This window comes from Chaetura pelagica, unplaced genomic scaffold (assembly GCF_000747805.2).
Source record: "Chaetura pelagica isolate M959 unplaced genomic scaffold, ChaPel_1.0 scaffold105, whole genome shotgun sequence".
In the NCBI taxonomy this organism is placed as follows: Eukaryota; Metazoa; Chordata; class Aves; order Apodiformes; family Apodidae; genus Chaetura; species Chaetura pelagica.
Window position 1 is genome coordinate 4,521,763 of NW_009953393.1, and position 21,235 is coordinate 4,542,997.

The following is a 21,235-nucleotide window of genomic DNA, read 5'->3' on the forward strand; positions in this document are numbered from 1 at the left end:
TAGGAAAAAAATATGGGAAAATATACTCCTATGTTTCAACTGTGGAGAACAAAACAGTTTTATAAACTATTTATAAAAAATTTATATGGCTGTGACTCCAGCTAGAAAATTCTAGTTTGTTGACACTATTAACACCTTTGGGGTTTTTATTTTTAATTTTTTTTTTTTATTACTGTTATTCAGGTTTTGCTGTCATTGAAAATTTGTTGAAAGCAGTACTGTATCTTTCTACTCCAGTATCTTCTGAACAAAATGAATAGGCTATTATTTGGATACAGGGCAAGCACAAAAGCAAAGGTAGTGTGTGTATACCAGGACTTGGAGTTAAACAGGTACTTTGCAAGTAATGCTTAGGTCTTGTATTACACAGCATTATTTATTTCGTTTTCAGAAGAGCGACATCAGTTCCTTTTTACCTCTTCAAAGACAATAAACAGGACACATAATTCTCAGAACAGCTGAACAGGGCTATTAACCTCTAGCACTGATGATGGCAGAAAAGCTGAAATTCACGTCATTAAGAAGCACAGGGCTAATTTTCAAGTTGAACTGTAGCACTCTCAAGTCAGAACTGTTTTTTCCATTACAAATGGCTATTTATCAGTGTTTAAAAGAATGCCTATAAGGTACCCATATTTACAGAGGTGAAATGTTTTAAGGATGACATGCCATTCAGCTAGAGAAGACATGCAATTAACTCCAGTGGAGAACAGACGAAAAGGGCGGAGAATAAACTCTTTTTTGTATGATGCTTCCTTCTTCTAAGGATAACAAAGGTACAAAAAGATCTTGAGATTGGATATTTATTAATGTGTTACCCATTTCTAACACAAAATTGTGTACTCTTGAGATCACAAGTACTTAAAACTCTGCTTGAAGTTACCTGGCTGTTGTGTGCACTGCTGCAGCATGGTAAACATCCTGCAGCTGTCTCATATAAAGCAGGATAAATAATTTAAAAGGCTTTAAAACTAATCACAGGTAGACCCAGACATAATTCCTTAAAACAGCTTGTGCATTCGACTCCTTTTTTTATTATCTTCTTGCAAGATGTTTATCTTTCCAACTATACAGTTTTAGGAAAAACAGACTTCAGAGTCTTGAGTCTTCAGATTCAATCTCTGGAATTTATGTTACAGGATGGCAGCTGGATATTTCTTTTCAGATTATTAGGTACAGAATATGTAATTGACATTTACACAGGCATGGTCAGTTTCCAACAGTTTGAGATGAAAAATAAATTAACAATAGCTTGAGATGAAAAGGCTACTACTTCCTGTCTCTTGCAGGTATTGTTTCTGACTGTTTGTAAAGTGCTGATGAAAATACTCTTTAAAGTGCATCCGCACTTTAAAATGTTATCTCCAAACCTGCAAGTATGAGATACATACTGGTTTTGTGGCAAAACTAGTCCTACAGGACAGTTCTGCATGAAAATCTAGTATGGCAATTCTGCAGCATGCAAAATCGCAGTGGTTATATACTGAGTAGTTAATTACTGGTACCACTATCAAGAACCATCATAACAGTCACAAACAATTGAAACATTTTGATTTCGCATCTTAAAACTTATTTGCTCACCTTAAACAGGGAGGAGAACACATGAAATGTATAAACTGCACAGGAACCATCCGAGTCACACATGAGCTGGTTGATATGACTACGCCAGGCTTCTTCTGCATCATCACAAGCTGCTGGCTGAAATGCAGCAAGGATGGCAGAAAAAAATGGTGAGGGAGGAGGGGAGGTGTTTCGATCAACATCTCCAAAACTGGAGGAGAAAAAAACCCAACAAACTGTGAGGAAAGGAAAATACCAAGAAGGTGGCAGATAAAATATGCTACGACAGAGAGACATAATCACAGGATCAATTACAGCAGCTTTCTAAACATATTAATGAAATTTCAAATCACTTTTGAAAGTTGGCAAGACGTTGCCAACAATGACTAGATCCTCCAAATCAGAATCTCTATCTTTAGGCTGTTAAAATCTATCATCCTCCATCCCATAATACTTGTTCTATTGTACCACCATTTGGAGGAAAAAATCTGAAACTTTACAGGAGGATATAGCTCATGAAGAAAAACTCTTAATAATCATAAGGCACAGCAAAAGTACTGAAAAGAATCCCAGTGTGTACAGACATATATTCACTGACCCATTTGGCTTCCCACAATGTAACAGATTGGAGAAGATCCATCCCTCCTCCACACTGTTTTTAGGACAGGGAATTATTTTGGCACTTCAAGAAGTGAAACAGACTGACTACCATTTTTAAAGGGTATTAAGCTACTTGATCTTGTGTATTATCCTTTGGGATGGAGAAATACTTCCTGTGGCTCACAAGAGCAGGAACTGTGATTGTGAAACATGTGGCAGACAGACAGAGAGAGGACTTCATTATATATCCTCATTCCTTTCCATAAACACAGTCTAGCTGCAGCCTAACTGTATTCACTACTGTGAATACTTTTAAATCCTTTTTTTTCCCTTCTAATTAAATGTATTGCATATGTAATGACTACCTGCGTACATGTACGTACAAATCACATCTTGTTTTTCACAGAAGGAAAACTATGGCGGTATTTTTAGTTGTGTCATAATTATGCAGGTAATTTGGCCACTCCATTAACTAACACATTGTTATCTCTTTATTGTACAGTGCAAAACAACTTTTATGAATAACAGCATATGCAAGTACCTAGTGAGAGCAAACTGTTCCAGCCTGTCAACTTTTTCTTCAGTTTCTGTCATATCCAGACTAAGGCTATCACTGCATTCAAATGCTCCAGGAAGTTCATTTGTAGACCCTGAAAGCTCATCTTCATGGACTGCTGTATCCTGTTCTTCATGTACAGCCTCAACCTAGGGAGGTGAAAGATATGGTCTTAGAATGCAGCAAATTAGTAAATTAATTTCATTTAACTGTTAAGTCACTGATTATAAACAAGAAGGTACACCTGTTAAAAAAATACTGTATCTGCTTAACTTGGTGTTGTGGATCAATATTATTTTTAAGGCATTTCTTCAACTGAATTTGTCTAGCAAAGATTTTAAGATTTCAATGCAGTTGGCAACACAGCAGGGAAGTATTTTTTCTGGAAAACCAATAATGTTCTTCCTGCAGTCAGGCTGTACTTGTCAGTTATCACTTTATAGAGTCCAGGAGTGTATGAAAGTGTCACAAAATATATAGAAAACAATCACAGTCTGGAGGACTATATGCATGTTTAAAATTGAGAATTATTTTTAGCATGTCATTTACATAATAACTTCCATTCAAAAGGAATTCAAAGTGTTTCACAGGCTGTTAAAAGAATTATGTTTCTGTAATTTCCTTCCTCTTTCATCTGATAGCACCTAAAGTTCTTGATTTATTTTTGAAACTTTCAGATTTCTCTTACATTTCTAGTCTGAACAAATTTTGCTTCAGATTTAGTCTTTTGGCATCATCCAGAGCATCCTGCAAAGCAGTTCCTGTACAGATGAACACAATGTATAGCTCAAAGTCTTACTCTTTTCTGTTTGGGGTATATCACAGAGCATGTTTGTGAACATATGCATATAAGCACACGCACACACACACACATAGATATATATATATGTGTGTTGGGAGCTGGAAGGGAGGGAAATCTGTGGCAAGTGGAATTAGAAAAGTGGATCTCTGCAGCTTACATGACCTGTTTGGGTCCTAAAGATAAATTCTGGTGATTTGCACTTCTAAAAATTAAGGAAGACTTGTATCGGAAAGGACAGGGACAGAAATTAAACTGGTTAATATTTGTGGGGTTTTTTTAAATTTGTTTTGTTTTCTAAGTTAAAGGTACAGGAATATTCCTGAGTCCAGGGTGGATGAAATTAATCAGAGCACAAACCATCTTGAAAAGATAAATGAAACCTATGTGGCTGAACTACCAGAACAGCAGCCAGAGCAGTTGGCAAGAAGCGTACATGCTTCATGCTTCTTCGAGAAGCAGTTAATATTAGCCACTTTCAAACATAAAACTGCAGGATTAGAGTGCACTTCTAGAAATCACTGAGTTTAGAAAACTTGAAAAATATATAAAATAGCACCATCTGTATCTTTGTATCCTCACAGCATTATTCATCACTGCCTTCTGATCCCTTACAAATGCTATCTTAATTACTGTGAATATTATCTTAAATAGAAACTAAGTTTAACTAGTTTCATACTGTTAACAATAATGTCTGGATTTTGGCATGGAAACATTTGAGCAGAGGCCTCAGTCTGTTGTTCTCACTCACTGCATCTGTTTAAAAGTTGAGGTGACATTTTTGGTTTTGCTTATGATGCAACAACTAAGCATTTTTGTACAGCACTAAAGAAGTAACAAAATTTTTCCTCTGCATTGCTGACATACCATCAGCTCTCTGAGAATAGAAACTCAGAGGAAAAGAAAAACAGGAAAGAGCTTGGATTTTTTGTTGTCAGATTAGGTAAAAACTATTTAGGTGCAAGTTTCATGTTTTGTTACTAAAAAATTGGATTATTTCTTCCTTAAAATAAATATAAACCCAAGCATTTTACTATTGTTTATACCAACTCCAATTTGTTTTGAGTGAAAATATAGAAGTAAGCATAGCAGAAGAAAGTATTTTTTGAGGAAAAAAACACTAAGGAGACATTCTGCATAAAGTCTGTCAATTCAACATCTTTGTAACACTGGTAAATCCCTGACAACTTGGGTTATGTATTTCAACAATATCAAACCTGTCTCAGGACTAGCTGAATATGCCACAAGAAACTGCTGTGATTTTGCATTCTTCACTTATTTTTCCAAAGCTCTTCATTTTATGATGAACACTAGTACATGGCTATTGGGATATTAGAAAAAAATTCACAGTACAGATTCATAAACTGCAGTCATCTCTGAAAATCAGGAACTGGGATTTGCAAGTCTTAATGTAAATACCAGTAGCTACTGCAGCTGGATGCGTGAGATTAGCCACAGTCACCACCTGCAAACATTATCTGTTCCTGCTGCAGCTTCCTGATCTGAAATTCTGCCAACTTCTGCTGCTTATGTTGTTACACAGTAACTTCTCTAACAACCACTGTTTTGACAAAAGATAACGAGTTTTTTCCACAGCCATTACTTTGAGAGGTTCCCCTCCTTTCCTATCCTAACCCACGTTTCCCTCCTCCTGTCCTTTCTTCCTCCTCAGGAGCTTTCTGACAGAAACAATTTGTTCAATATTCAGCACAATTCCAACCTACTTTTCTGTGATCTCTTCACTAGAAGTTTTCTTTTCCATGCAGTGCTAGCAGTACTGCATCAATTTTTTGTGTGGCTGCATTGAGAGGGCACCGAAAGCAAGAACTGGAATGAAAACTGATGATAACACAAGACAACTATATTCTTCCCCTGCCCCATTCTTTCACACTGCTCTTCTGCAGGTCACCCAGTCTAGCCAAGGCAGAGAAAGCTTTACCGGTAAGGCAACAGCGTCCTAAAGCCACTAACCCACACACACTTCCCACCCCTTCCCCTGATTATATTTCTAGGGAGTCACTGACAGAGTAGGTTCACTTGATCTCTCACAAACAAGTCTTATCAAACAGAAAATTAAAGAAACTGCCCCTACATTGATTGCCACTTACCAACCCTGCTCTATGCTAATCTTCGGATACAAATGTCTGAAATAAACCGTGCTGAACATGGTGGTTGTATCCTTGCAAATCTGCCTCCCCTCCCCCTCGAGATAGCTTAATACTGTGGTCATGAATTAAAAATTTCTAAGTGCTTGCCAGAAGGCAAGAACTGAATCCAGTGCACACAACTGTACAGTAGGTTCCCACACACACAAAAATCTCAGAGAATATGTGCATACACCCACCACAAGAGTTGGCATATCATACTTTTAAATCAGCATGAAGAACAAAAGAATATTCCCTTAGGGTTGTAACTTGTAGCCAGTTCATTAACTGGTCTTCCAATGAGACTGTAGTATCTTGGTACATATGTAGTGCAATACACTTAAGAAACAATAAATAGAATATTTTACTGAAAAAATTCATAAGAAGAAAGGAAAGGGTATGAATGTGCAGGAGTATATGAATGTATTGTACTAGGCCACTACATGCAGGAAGTCAGAATGTACTTGCTTTCAAAGTCAAACCCTTCATGAAAGTGTAATTGAAATAAACCTGTAAAAGTGCTATGTAAAATACACTGCAGTTTAAAGTAAAAATGTATTCACCTTGGATCCTTCAGATACTTGGAGATTATTCATATCAGGCAAAGACACATCAAAGCTAGACGTTCCTATATCAAAATGATGAGGGTCTGCTGAGGTTGTGTCACCTGATGTAGAAAGTGAGTCAATATGATTTGCATCCTCTGATGGGGAAAGAGTTATAATCTGTTTAAAAGACAACAAAAGCACAGAAGAACTGAGTATACAGCTACCTTACCACATACTGCTTTTATGAACATGCAAAGGAAACATTGTCTTGAAGGACAGTGACAGTGGCTCTCTTTGTGCATGCAGACATATTAAAAACCTTTCAATGTTTCTATCATCAACATTTTATACAAACATCCCAGCGGTGAACAACAAAAGCATAACACAGGTTGCCAAACTGGAGTATTTTTGTATTACTTTAAGTATTAGATACATCAGAAAGATTTACTGCTGGCCAATTGTGCAAAATTGTCATATAGCAATTTGTGGGGAAAAAGGCAAATAATCACATCTAGTGTTTCCTCTGGTTTGAACTTTGCATTATAATTCCTCTTTACATTTGCAAAGAAGGAAAAATCAAGCAGCAACTAAATACTGTACTGAGTGCCCCCAGTTTCAGCGGATGAGATTGCACCTGGGTGAGAGGAAACTAAAAGCCCATCTTATTTAAAAACACAACCCTGTCTTTTCTTAAATGTCAAGTTTACAACTTACCAGGTCTGAGTTCTCCAAGATTTGGCTGGTGGTCAGGTCCTCCTCCTCAGATGACTCATCAGAGTCCTCATGGTTCATTTTGTTTAGGCTGGGCGTGCTCCCCAGGAGCTGGCTCTCCTCCAGCAGCTGCATGTCACACTTGTCCAGGCTGTCCAGGGACCGTCTGCGCACCCCCCAGTTGAAGTTGTCCATGCTCTCCCCCTGAGATCAGATACAGGGTCAGCTTCCTTGATTTGAAACTCATCATATACAAACCACTACTAATTAGACCAAAGTTAGCTCAAGGAATATTTTTATGTAAAAATATGACACAAACTTGATATAAACATGATTTTGTTAAGCAATAATGTAACAGGAGCATTTGTAACTTTCCAGCACTTCACCTGGAGATAAGAGCAGAAGCATGGAAATGACAGTTAAATGAAGAGTCATTCTGTTCAGTATTAGATGTTTTTCATGCATTTGTTGATTTAAGAATTTGTTTTTATAAGGCCACGTACGCACACACATCAATACCAGTAGAGCAGTGACAGGCAAAAGAAAAGTCTGGAAGCAATTTTAAAGTTTCTTTACATGGTGTTTAAAAACATCAGGAGCACAGCTCACAGCAATGATTCAATTGTGAAATCTATGTTAAAGATTTTAGATTATTTTCATTATATACATAACCACAATGATGAGTTAAGGTAGATTTGAATGAACCCTTCATTTAGCACACAAAATGTAACGGCTAAAGCAGCACACCTTTTAAAACTTTTATCATAGGCCCATATAGCTTATTTCTGTAACTCGATTTTATTTAATTATTTTAAACTATGCTCTGAGGATAACCTGATTAGTACTGACTGAGGTTTCACTTTTTAAACAGGACACAGTTAAACAGACCAAACATTTTATATTGACTTTCAGTTCTGATCCCACACAGAGTTACATAAAGCTGAGTGCATTAAGCAAATGGCATAACTATTTGTTAGGCTGGTGAACTGATAAAAAGATCACTTAATTTCTTTCATGTATAAAAATGACAATTTCCCACCATCTTTTCATTTTTTTACTTTTATGTATTTTTCACTGGACTATAATTTTTCAGAAGACCCTTTCTCCTAACTGTGCTAATTCTCTTGCTTCCTTCTCCAAGTCTAGACAGGTTCCACAGCAGGTCCTGTCACAGACCCACAGAGCCCAAAGGGGCCTTACACAGCATTAAGTATCCACTTGCAGTTTTGGGTAGTTTATCTAGGTGAAAGCCCTCAACCTTATATCAACAGGGGAATGAAATGTATAGAGAAAAATGTTTCTTTTTAAGGTTCAGGGCTAATTGTTTAAAATAAGACCCTCTAAGATGCAACACTCTTAAGCAAACCAGCTGGTCAAAATTCAAGTTGTCAGTGATCTTTTAAATATGAATCGGACAAAAATATAGTTCTGCCTAAAAAATATCATAAACAAGTACATGTAGAACTAAGGGACACACTATATTCAAGAGCAAATGAACATGAAACTATTGTGAAGCCTGACACATTATTGGAATAACCCTGTGTTTTCAACCTGGGTCTGGGATCATTTGGAAGTTTTGTGTGGGAAAAGAACAGAACACATTTAAGATTTGAGAAATTACATCTCTCTAAATCATAAAAATGATTGTTTGGTTCCCAGCTATTAATTTTAATAAATTCTTTGGCTGCTCATCCTCCCCCACAAAGGTTGGAGGAGACATGCAGCAATGAAACATCCTCCACAAACACATCAGTTAACAAACTAACAAATGACATAAATAAGCAAGCAAGCAAGGATGCCTGTCATCACACCCTGATCCTCAGCTATCAGTAAACTTTGCAGTCCTTGTCTATGGGAGTATTTCTTGTTGCATTTTTTTTCTGCAATGCCTTAAAGAAGGAAGCCAGCAAAAAGAAGATAATGAAAAGGGACTCTTCTAGGGCATGCAATTAGAAGACGGAGTGAATTACAAGTGTGGGAGAAAGGGTAAGAGAGATGCAACACAGTACCCATAGTATTTGGGTTAGCATAAGCTTGTTACAGGGGCACCCAGAGTCATACCGAGCTTAAACAAGAGGTCAACACCTGTCTATGTAGGAGTTAACAAGTTTCCCAGTTAACAAGAAGGAGAGAAGATGTATTTAAGAGGCGTTCATCTTTATCTACAGTGGGAGCAAAATTATCTCCTATCTGAAAAGCCATCAGAAACAAACTTCAGTTCAAAAGGAAACAGTCTCATATCATAACTGTGTCTGGCCAGCTGTGAGCAGGTACCACACAGGATTTGCCACAACCACCACCTTCTGGTAAAGGAATGGACATGCTCTTGCAGTTTCTAAACATTGACAACCCAGGGAAAGGGAGACACAGGAAGGGCAGTAAAAAGGGAAGCAACCCCATGTGGGGGAGAGCAGTGTAGCTCCTCCACAAAGCAAGTAGCATTGTACACAACCTCCTTCACACAAGTCTTCACCTTAAGCTATTGACAAAGTACGCAAAGTTACTGGTCTCACACCAATATCGTAGGGCATTGTCAGAAGTGCTGTGGAACTGCAGAGTAAGGCACTATTTCACAGTCACAGAAACGTATTTCCATATATTTATATCTTTTAGAGAGCAGGCATTTTGAGACAAAGACTTTCGGGGGGTTGTTTTGCATAATAACTGATATACCAACTAGCAGAGACAAATGTGCAAAATTGTTCTTGCTGATTTTTGCATCATTTGTAGAAATCATTGCAATTCTTTGTCACTTCACTTCTCTCTATATATTGATAATCTAACTGCAAGTTTAGGTCCCAAACTGGCAACCACTGATTTGCCTTTTCAGTTTTCTTCACAAGGTAAATGAGCCTAGCAAAGCTGGTAGGAGTCTATAGCTGAACTAAAGTAAACTGTATGAATTAACTAGTTTATTAAATTCAATTCAGGCTGGTAGGCAATGATGAAAACTTTCTGAAGTGGTCTAGGGCACCAACTTTAGCAAGATGCAAACAGGAGCCAATACACCTTGACTGAAAAGCTGGAAATTATACATAATTTTCCCATGGAAACAAATGTGTCAAACTTTGCTATATTTTAAATAATGAAGTTGTTTCACTTCTACCTATTATGCGGAAAGATACTAAAAGGAGAAAATGGCTTAATTTGAAAAATGGTAATACTAAAATTAAGGTATTTTTAAACTTGTAAAGACTGTTGAACATGTCAAAAACAAATATATGATGAAGCAGAAGTTTTTTATATACCTCAAAAATTTCTAATACAAGACAAAAAATGAAGCACCTGTCAGAAGTGCAGGCACACACATACCCACCTACCCACACACACACTGGAGAGGGGGAGGGCAACAAGAAAACTATGATGTTATTCTATAATACAAGTTTGCAAGAAGGCATAACATATACTGGCATATCTGAGTTCAAGTAGCATTCTTACCTGAAGTTCCTGGGTAGCAGATAGATAGAAAAACAAATAGAAAGAATCTATTTTAAATTACTGTATTAAAGGCATCATAGACAAACATTTGCCTACAATTGTAACTAATATTATCACAGAAACTTCAACTCTTCAGCCTGTCTTTTGAAAATAACCATTACTTGCTTTCACCTTTTTATGAAGCTTGAAACAATTACATCTTGCGGTCTGGGTCTGATACAAGCATCACTGGCCTGTTTAAATCATATGGGTTTTTTGGAAAGCCTATTTGTGTTCTTGCTAGCTTAAGTTCTCTAACACTGTATTATTTATGTCTATGAATATGTAAAATTTAGACCTGATGTTAACTATAGTTTCAACTAACTCATTAGAGATTAAGCCTCTTACACCAGGTTTGAGCTTGGCTGAAGTATCTATTTATTTAAAACTGTCTGGACTAAACCTTGGAATGCAAGGTCTCAGATCCATGCCAATTTAAGAACTGTGTTAAGTAAAAGACTATGGTTTTCATTTTACTTCATATAAAACTAGAGGAGCTTAGTATCTGTTTTATGACCAACTTAGGACAATTATTACATTGACAAATTTAGGCCTCAGTCTTGAAGTTAGCCACGCATATAAAACAAATCTTTGCAGGGTTACAGTCCATGAATGTAAACTAATTTTGATAGGATTTGCACAATTGTATATAATCTATATATGGTTTTAACTGATGAAGAGAAAGAAATTACTGAATGTCACTGAACAAAACATTAAAATGTGGTTAAAGCTCCTTCATAATATTTAGCTAATGTATTTTCAACCACTGATGCCAAGTGCTTTTTTTTTGCTGTTGTTTTTTTTTTTTTTTTTTTTTTTTTTTTTTTTTCGCAGTCACAGGCAGCTGTGAGCCAAAATTACTATATTTTGAAATAGAGAATCCTCACTTGGAAAATAAGGACTCAACATCTCTTTCCGTTCCTTCGTCCTTTCTCTTAATTTGAAAAAAATTGAAATTCAACTGTACTTGAGTTCACACCTGAGGGCTCTGTTTACCTTAAAGTGATTTTACTACTGTAATTGAATGAGGGAGAAAGCTGGTTATTTCTTCTTATATACAAGTTCTTCTCAGAGCTAAGAGTGATGCCTGAGAGGATTCATGTTAAAATTGAGTCCAGATTATGGCAACACAATTTAATAAACTGTTAGGTTTGCTGAACATCTGCACTTTAAGTACTTCAGAAGAGCAAACTGTTTCTGAACTTTTAAATACCAACAAACTTGCTAGACTTATTTGGCAAGGGATTTTAATTCTTGGCCTTTCCCACAAAAATAGAAAAAAAATACAGCAGGTCTGATACAAGCAAGGTTAAAGGGTCTAGCCCCACAAAATTCAGCAGTTCCTAAACATTTCCCCATCAGTAGTTCCAGCTTAAAGTGAGCTGACAGGCTTCACCTGCCAAAACTTGATCTGGGCCCCCAGGGTTCTGTTTAGCTCCTGCATGAAATGGTGAAATCATGGATACCTAAGCCGGGTGGAAGGTACATTTCTCTAATCCTTAGTAATTTAATCAGCAGTGGCAGGAGTAACAACAGCCTGAAGGCCTGAATTAATGTTTTGGAGAGTTACTCAAGAACCAGCAGATTTGGATCAATTTCATTTTATGGGTTTTCAATCAGCAAATATATTTTTGTTAGCAATCTAGACCTTTTAAAATTGCATTTTAAAGGAACTAACTTAAAAGTCAGTTCCCTGAAAAGGTACTAGCACAGAGGCTTTATCTTTCAGTAACAGTTTTGCAGTGTTTCCTAAAGCAGATTCAGAAAGGAAGGGTGTGGTAGTCTCTTACTGCTAGGCTACTGAAATAAACACTAAGTGAACATTATAAATAATCTCAACTCAGAATTTAGTTTATAGTTGCACAGTGAAGTTTTATGTTACAAGAAGAGTGTTTCATAGAAAGAATATCAAACTGTTTTAATAAAAAAGCTGTTTCAGAGAAAATATACTTTACCTCCCCATCTTCCAGCTCAACATCTAAGAAATCGAAGTCCCTAAAGACTCTGAATTGTTGTTCACTGTTTGAATCATCCATGTTCTCTTGCTCTCTTGTTCCGTCTTCTGAAGACACCAAGCTCGTCTGGTGCTCAATCAGATCCAAATCACCACAGGAAGAAAAAATCACCTAAAATTCAAAGGATTTCTCTTGTAACAAAGTGTTCCCTCTGGTTGTTTCTTCCTAAAAGCTCTAATTGGTTATTCGGAAGACTGTATTTCCAGTACACACCTAATTCCTTCACTGAGTATTTTTAGAACGCTCTTTATTATTTATGTTGGACAGGTGCCTTCAGATTAAACTTGTACAAAGAAACAACTTTGTGCTGCAGGAACACGTCCAAGAACATTACAGCTACCTCCTAATGGCTGCAGATTGATGTTGCCTGAGTGTTTGTATGCATTTACAGGAATAAAATTCAGAAAACTTAGCAAAGAAAAACCTGTCAAGGGGATGAGGTAGCAAGTTAATTAAAAAATCTCTAGTTAAAAATGATGTTCAAAAATATATAAAAATTAGAAAACACAAAAAGCTGCAATTTTCCCTTTCATATGAAAAATCAATTTAGTTGCAATTTAGTTGCAAAAACGCACGTCGCTGTTTTGCAGAACTGAAGGACCTGTCACCTATAATATGTGACAAAGAACATACAAAAAATATTCAGAAATTTTCCATTCTCTGTAGAAAATATTTAATAATTATTTGAAGAGCTACTCTGGATGATCTACTGCCCACTTCCTGGCACCAGACATTAATTTTTAAAGAGTAACATTAGAACTACTATATGGAAAAATCAGACCCCCCTCTCAGTTTTATTTCTGTAATTTAATTTTTTAGTTTATTAACGTTCTAGGGTTGGTAATACCAGAGGTCATTACCCTCTACCCACTGATCTGGCACAAGTAAAACCTACAGCATCACAGACCTCTCAGCAAAACCGAATGTAGCTTTGCAAGTAAATCATCTCTAGGTGAGAGACACTGACTCACTGGTCTGGGTGCTGAGAATCACAGAATATTAGAGGTTAGAAGGGACCTCTGAAGATCACCGAGTCCAACCCCTCTCCCAGAGCAGGACCAAAAAAACTAGGGCAGATCACTCAGAAAGGCATCCAGACAGGTCTTGAAAGTCTCCAGAGAAGGAGACTCCACAACCTCTCTGGGCAGCCTGTTCCAGTGCTCTGTAACCCTCACAGTAAAGAAGTTCTTCCTCATGTTGAGGTGTAATTTCCTATGCTCGAGTTTGAGTCCATTGCCCCTTGTCCTGTCAGAGGGCACAAGTGAAAAGAGCTTGTCCCTACCTTCTTGATGCCCAGCCCTCATGTATTTATAGACATTAACTAGATCCCCTCTCAGTCTTCTCTCTAGACGGAAAAGCCCCAGGTCTCTCAGCCTTTCCTCATAAGGCAGGTGTTCTAGTCCCTTAATCATCCTCGTAGCCTCTGCTGGACTTCCTCAAGTAGATCCCTGTCCCTCTTGGACTGGGGAACCCTGAACTGGACACAGTACTCCAAGTGAGGTCTCACCAGGGCCGAGTAGAGGGGGAAGAGAACCTCCCTTGATCTGCTGGAGACACTCCTCTTAATGTACCACAGGATACCATTGACCTTCTTGGCCACAAAGGCACATCATTGTCCCATGGAGAACTTGTCATCTACTGAACCCTGGAAGTGTCCAAGGCCAGGCCGGATGGGGCTTTCAGCAACTTGGTCTAGTAGGAGGAGTCCCTGCCCATGGCAGGAGGGTTGGAACTAGATGATCTTTCAGATCCCTTCCAAACCAAACTGTTCCATGATTCTATGAAACGCAGCATAGGCCAGTGCAAATGACAATAATAGTAAACTTGACATGTAACTATGCAAATCAGGTCAGTAATTCTGGGAAACAAAGTTATTTTATTGTTAGGAAACGATAAAACAAAGAAAGTATCAATACAAGGCTACTTACTGATGGGTTTTTACTCAGCCCAACTTCTTGACCACACAGAGAAAGGACATGCACCAGCTTTTCCTTTGTCCTTTTCTAGAAAACAAGACATTTCTCAAACGAGCATTTTTTAAAACAAGCATTCTCCTAGTGGCTAGAAACATACATTAACAATTTTTAATTTGGAATATCCAACCAAAGCATTAGTTATTCAGTGCTCAAAGGCTTGTTTTCAGAGCAACTATGCATAAGAGGAAATATAAAAATAGCTGTTCATAATTTTGGTGTTTATTATTTTTAAATTAGCCTATTAATTCTATTGAGCATAATAAGAACATTGGATCCTGTGCATCACTTCAAAAGCACAGTTCAGAAGCTTATAAATAAGCACATGCATAATTATTTTTTGAAGAATTGTTGCTTCAGTCACTCTTACGTAATATTTCATACCAAAAAACCATGAAGCAATAAATACGTTTATTCTGCATGGGTTTAACTGGCAGATAATCAAAATCAGTAAGGCACGCAAGAATCAGTTTTCAGAAAAATCTTCCAATGAATTATTTTTATCAGATTTCCCAAGAAAACAACTCTCAGAAAGTCGCACATGCTTTCTGTCTGCTCTCCTTGCTAGTATCTGAACTTACCTGTCATTCTTAGCTAAATGTGACCTATTCAGAGGTCTTAAAGAGACCTGCATTTCCTGCAGGCTGAAAGAAGAACACTGACAGGATAGAAGACAGAGATAAGACAGACTCAGTATCTGACTCCAAGACAGATATTCAGCACAGAGTCAGTCAGATGCCCTGTTATCACTGCCCCTGCCAGCCAGGAGCACTGCAGAGGGCACACAGGGCACAAGCATTTCATTTGAGAACCCAAGCGTGCATTAATTCAGTTGTTCCCAGTGCAACTTGTTAATGAATGGCAGGCTACTTAAAAGGAGTTTACCTGAGAGTACTGGGGTCTCTTCCAGCTCACAGGAACAAGGACATTGGAGTTAGATCCTGATGAGGTTGATGAAGTGCTTCGGGTGACAGCCATTGCTCTGGGTTTCCCATCTCGACCAGAAGAACTTTGCAGCTCATCATACCGCCTCCCAATAATTGGAGTCTTAAATAGAGAGCAGTTATGCACTAGTACTGTGCTCCAGAATTAACTTACAATAGGGCTTATTGCTTCAGTTGGAGGAAAAAGATTACTCTGAAGACCACATATTCAGAGGTAAGATGAGGAATGTCCCAATTTTATGTCACTTGCTTTTTATCTTATTCCCACTGTGAAGGCCTCGGTAACAATTGCCAGTAACTAGCAGTTAGTGCTTATGTTCACAAATAGCTGTTATTCAAATGCAATTGTCAAAGTAGTTTCTAATGTAAGAACCAGCAAAAAGCCCAGGAAGCTTATGAAATTTATTTCAAATCTACATTTCTTGCATGGTTTTTTTTAAAGTGTTTTTCCTAAGAGTGCTGAACACTCTGGCCCTGTTCCCACAAACATTGAATTGCTTTCTTGGATTGACAATAGGATGCTCAGCATTTTCTAAAATTATACCTACATGAAACACTAAGAAAAAAATCTTTATACAAGTAGTACAAGATGTCTTTTTATGTTCATATTTCTTTTTAACTTCAAAGTTTCATTATTATCTATATGAAATATGTCTATAGTGCTGCAAACAGTCCTGCAGGTTCATAACTATAAATAGATTTGCCCATTAAAGTCAATAGGACCATTCACTTCTATCAAGTTAAAAGCTGTACAGGGTTTGCAGGATAAAGACTGCAGTAAAAGAGCTCAGTCAGAAGCCAAACAGTACTCCTTTAAAGAACAAATTTCTGTGTTTAACAGGTACAGAGAACATTGGCATCCAAGTTTAAAATGCCTAGAGGGATATATATTACATTATTTACTATAATATATTACATATTACAGTCTATATATATATATTACAGTTGGCGTAATTGCAACATAGCTTTTCCACTAGATAATTTTAAATAAAATTCATAATCCCTTCACAAAAATCTCTAGGAAAAATACAGGAAGAGCCCACCAGCATGGGTTATTAAATATGTCACTGTGGATAAAAAAGAATTTAAGAGACTTCCAGTTTGGTAATTTGACTTTCCCAAATTTTCAGCTTTCTTAAGGCACTGCAACAAGTCTTAAGATTATCAAACAAAAGAATTAAGGTTTTAAGTAGCAGAATTAGAAATACCTCTGAAATATCAAAGTGAAACTCCAGAGTCTTCCCTGGTAGCTCCTTGGAGGCACTGTTCCACACCCGATGTATTTCCACTTTTGAAAGATCACTGTGTTGATAGGATGGTAACACTAAGCTGGCAGAACGAGAAACTACCAACTTCAGGATATTCAAGGCTTCTCTCCAGTGAATGCTCTAGAAATAGGCATATTTAATCAGCAAACAGAAAGAAAGATTCCCACACATTCAAGATTATTTATATTTTTGTCATATTTTTGCCACACAATCAATTCTGTGGAATTGGAATATTACGATTCTTTCTTTCTCTTGGCCAGTGACAAGGTTTGTACTTACTCAATAATTTCAGCAGCAGAGACCAAGATTTGCCTAAGGTGTCATTGTTAAGGAACTGGCCTGTAACGTGGGAGACGAGTGCAAGGCCAACTTGGCAAAGGAGTTAAAATTTGCTACCTGAATGCCTTAATCTGTACACATATGTGTATACGTAAGGGTCATCGCAGAATCCTGATTTAACAGAAAAGCTGACATGACACAGACTCTTTACAGCTCTAAATTCCTAGTAGAAATAATGTGTTTTCCACTTGGAAGAATTAGGTGCAGAAGTCTCTGAAGTGCTTATGCCACATCTCTCTCATGTTAATAATAGGTCAGTCAGGGCCTAGATGGTATTAAACTTGCTCCTGATGCAGCATAGCTGCAGCCTAACCCTTCCCACAATTGTGAACACACAGCTGGACATCTCATGGCACAGTCCATTAGACGTCAGAATGTTTATAAACTAGATACCACCCTGGGCAGTTGCAGTGCTCCCTGCTGATCTAGTCTTATATTCTTATAAAGAAAATTAACTTATGATAGTAAATACTGCCAAGGTTCTATGTGAATATAAAGAAGATATGGTATTTACCTGTACATATTTTTCAATGGTTTTTAGCACTTCCATGTTAAATTGTTTCACAGGAATAGTTGACAGGTCCATATAACTAAGAAGACTGTAGATCATCTGTAAGAGGGACTGTTGCATACTAGGAAGGCCCTTTTCTAGTAGCTGTTAAAAAAAAAAAAAAAAGTGACAATAACTAAATGTTGAGGCATTTCTTCTTATGGAAAAAGCTACTAGTTTCATGAATACAGAATCACAGAATCGCCATGGCTGGAAAGGATGGCTGAGATCACCAAGTCCAACCACCAACACAACAACAACAACAACAACAAAGTACCATTTGTACTGGTTAATCTCTCTTCACTCATTGATTTTCCAGTGCCATTTTCCAATCATTTTACAAGTGATGATGATACAAGTGTGAAATAAAAAAGAGCTTTAAGCTGGGAGCCAAATGCTAGCCTGTTTTGATAATGAAACATACACTTTATATATACCTGCCCTAACTTACTCAGAAAACACAGCCAGCAGTTGAGTAAATTGGCAGGTAAAATTTTTACTGTAATTGGGGAAGCACATCCAATAAAAACAGGAGAGTATCTTTTTATTTCTACCTTTGCTGAAAGTCAGTGAGAAAAAAGAAAACATGCTGAAGAAACAGAACTACTGCTATTCGGACATCAATACGGAATTATTCAAATACACTTCACTGCCAGTGCTCACTGGCTCTAACTGCCAAGGAAACATTTTCTGTTAAGGAGGAGATATAGTCCCTGGGCTCTCTTACTGTAGAGGCTGATACAAAGAAGGGCTTGATCTAAATCCTGGAATTTTTGAACACCTAAGCGTAGATCTCGGAACACCACCATGGACTTTGGACATACAAGTGTGCTCTTACATATACATGGCGATAATTCAGGAGCTGTGCAGACACACATGCTATGTCTACACGTGTGTGAAATATCTCAGCTGAAAATCTCCTGGAAGGTAGCACATTCTTTCACTGGTGACAGGTACTGTGTCACCCCACAAACTTCAGAGGCAATCAAACATTATTGCTGGAGGTAACCAGAGGCTCAAGACTAGACTTTATTTTTCTGTTCAGGCTGACAAAAAAGTTCTTCCAAGACTGGCTACTAGATATATCAGGATCTAGAAAACAACTGCTAAAACTATATGCTGCCTCACGTTTTCCATCAGGGAAAAATTTCAACTGTTATCCAAGTGAAGTCTAGTCATTTATTAGATGTCCTTCCTGGCCGGAATAATGAGACTCCTCTTTTTACTGAGTGAAGATGCTTCATGCCAGCCAAAACAGAATGATCAGGTAGGACATACATCTGTTTCTTCCCACCAAATATCATCAGATTTCTTCCATCAGTAAAAATGAGTAGTAATCAGTGATTCATAAAACAAAGTAAAAACAAATTCCACCAACAGCATGAAAATCACTGTGCATTATCTATTCCTCTACAAAATTACAGTAAGAATTTTAAAATTAAAAGTACTACATGGTAAGCTCCTTCAGCCTGTGGATACCTTTACTGAGAGATAAAATGTGCCTAGTAACTCTTCTTCAGAACAGGGTTATAGACTTTTTCCTGCCTTCCATTACAATCTTGCAATGGAAGGTTTGATTCCTTCCTTGTAAATAGTTTATACCATCCAGCACATCAGCTGGTATACCATTTCAATGTGGGAATACAGGATTAGAAGAAAATATCTGGATGAGAGGAAGCTATTTTTTGTTTTGTTTTTCTTCTATGACAGAGGCTAATGCATCAGTTACTCACTTCTGTAATAACAAAAGGAATTATTGGGAAATAAGGGGAATTCTGCCTCTACCACTGGTTAGACAGCTGCTCTAGGAAATTAGCCCTGAAAGATTCTTAAATTCCATTCCAGTTTGTGTAAATTTGTTGTCAACAGAATCCTTTGATTTAAACAACTCTTGCCCATTAAACTCTAAACATTTGTGGGCTGCACCAGTTTTCATTTATTTGTATGAGTATATGCGGTCGTTGATAGTACAAGTGTGGGTTATCATTTGTAACAAGTATGCCTTTGTAACAAGTATTTTGGGTTAAAAAAGAAGCACAACTTTAAAATGCATTTGGAATTCTTTTGCTGCCAGAAGCAACAAAAGGAGCAGTAAGATGGAGTTGTGGTAACACATCATTTGGATCAATGAGTTCCAAGACAAAGAGTTTGCACTGATCTGTAAGAAGAAATCATACTTGTTCTAGTGGTTGTTTTTTTTGTTGTTGTTTGTTTATTGTTTTTCTCTAGTCCTGAAATGTTTTGAAGAACTGTGGATTCCTCTCTTGTTAGTGTGTGACAGCTATTCAGGTCTTATCTACCTTTAGGGATTCACACTCCATTAGCAACATTTGTCACTTTCCTGAAGCAGCAACTAACCTAGAACTGGGTGGAGAGCAGAGCCTGCTCCTGCAAGTACTGCTTTGCCTGGGCATGGATGCTACTGCAGGAGACAATTCCCTTTGCCCCTCCAAATCAAGCAGCAGGTGAGAAGATACACTGAGCTCTTATGCTATGGTAGTCAGTCAAACAAATGTTTTCTGTGTCCACTGAAGAAATAAAGAAGTCGTTTCACAAGTCATGTCTGACAGACAAGCCATTGGTGGGACAAAGCCTGATGTGGGACACCCTCCCTTTGCAACACAGACATTTTAATCTCTAGTAATTCCTTGGTTTTGAACAGGTTATGAATGCTCATGCTTCTATCACAAGCAATCCTCTGTCTAACAGGGAGCAGGAGGAAACATCTACCTACCATGAGCACATTACTATCTGCTATGGGGTTTCTTGTCCCTTCTTCTGTATCGATAGCATTTGCTATTTAAGTACAAACACGACCCTGGACTTAATGACTGACGAGTTTAACATGTGACCCACGTCAATTCAGGTATCCTCCTAGAATGATTGTGCTCACATGGTACAAGGTTGATTTAAAAAATTGTATATACAAAAATCTAACATAAAATAAAAACAAGCTTTCAGCATTGTGTATGTTAATTTTGGTAGTGGACGTTCAAAGTTTTACTGCACTATTAAAGAGTGATTTTTCCTCATCTGTAGACTGAAATCCCCAAGTATTTTTCTAGAAGAAATGATCACTTTCCATGGATAGAGCTGTAATATGTAAAACTGAGTAAGGAGCACTGCTTGTCACTGTAAGGTCTGGATAAGAACACAGCTGAAAAGTCTTATTTTATGCCAGGATCATACCCCTAGTTGACAGGCATTTACCTGACATCAAATAGGAATTTTTTGTCTCAGTGGCAATAACTTAAGCTTTTACCTTCTGCTCGGAGCATTTATTCTCACCGTCTTAATAACTTGTTGTAGAAGGTGTCCTTCTAAAGGTGTGTTTGGTGGGGTCTCAGTTGCAACACAGATTTCCTTTGTTATTCTTAAACAGTGATTGTCTCACAATTACCCTCAGACCCAAGCAATGGGGACTGAGCCAGGATTGTTAAACCTTGAGGCTCTATAATCAATTACTTTAACATTCAGCTGCAGGTTCCCCAGTGGGGCTACTGACCCATTTGGCTTTACCTATTGATAGTATATCCCACAGTCAGTTTATAGGAGACTGGAGCACATTGTTTATCCTGGTCTGGGGATTAACTAAGAAGAAAAGAGGAAACATTCTGTATGATGGAAAAATCTTTTTCATAGCTAGGGCAGGAGAAACAAGAGAGTTTGTTGCTTCTTTCTGCTCCTCCAGGCTGGTTTATGCAAATATTCCCCGGACATGACTCAACAGAGCTGCAGTCAACATCAGTAC

The 21,235-nt window shown here is 37.6% G+C and overlaps 1 protein-coding gene across 1 annotated transcript in view; it reads right to left on the reverse strand.

The window, feature by feature from the left end:
* The window catches only part of FRY (furry homolog (Drosophila)), a 160,203-nt gene that overhangs the window by 17,317 nt on the left and 121,651 nt on the right, over nt 1–21,235 (reverse strand). Inside the window, exons 47-55 of the mRNA XM_009998351.1 lie at nt 17,449–17,589; nt 16,536–16,715; nt 15,269–15,430; nt 14,339–14,413; nt 12,351–12,521; nt 6,922–7,122; nt 6,223–6,384; nt 2,702–2,865; nt 1,582–1,771 (exon numbers count right to left, since the gene is read on the reverse strand). Coding sequence (XP_009996653.1) covers nt 1,582–1,771; nt 2,702–2,865; nt 6,223–6,384; nt 6,922–7,122; nt 12,351–12,521; nt 14,339–14,413; nt 15,269–15,430; nt 16,536–16,715; nt 17,449–17,589 — 1,446 coding nt within the window. The remainder of the gene's footprint in view (nt 1–1,581; nt 1,772–2,701; nt 2,866–6,222; nt 6,385–6,921; nt 7,123–12,350; nt 12,522–14,338; nt 14,414–15,268; nt 15,431–16,535; nt 16,716–17,448; nt 17,590–21,235) is intronic.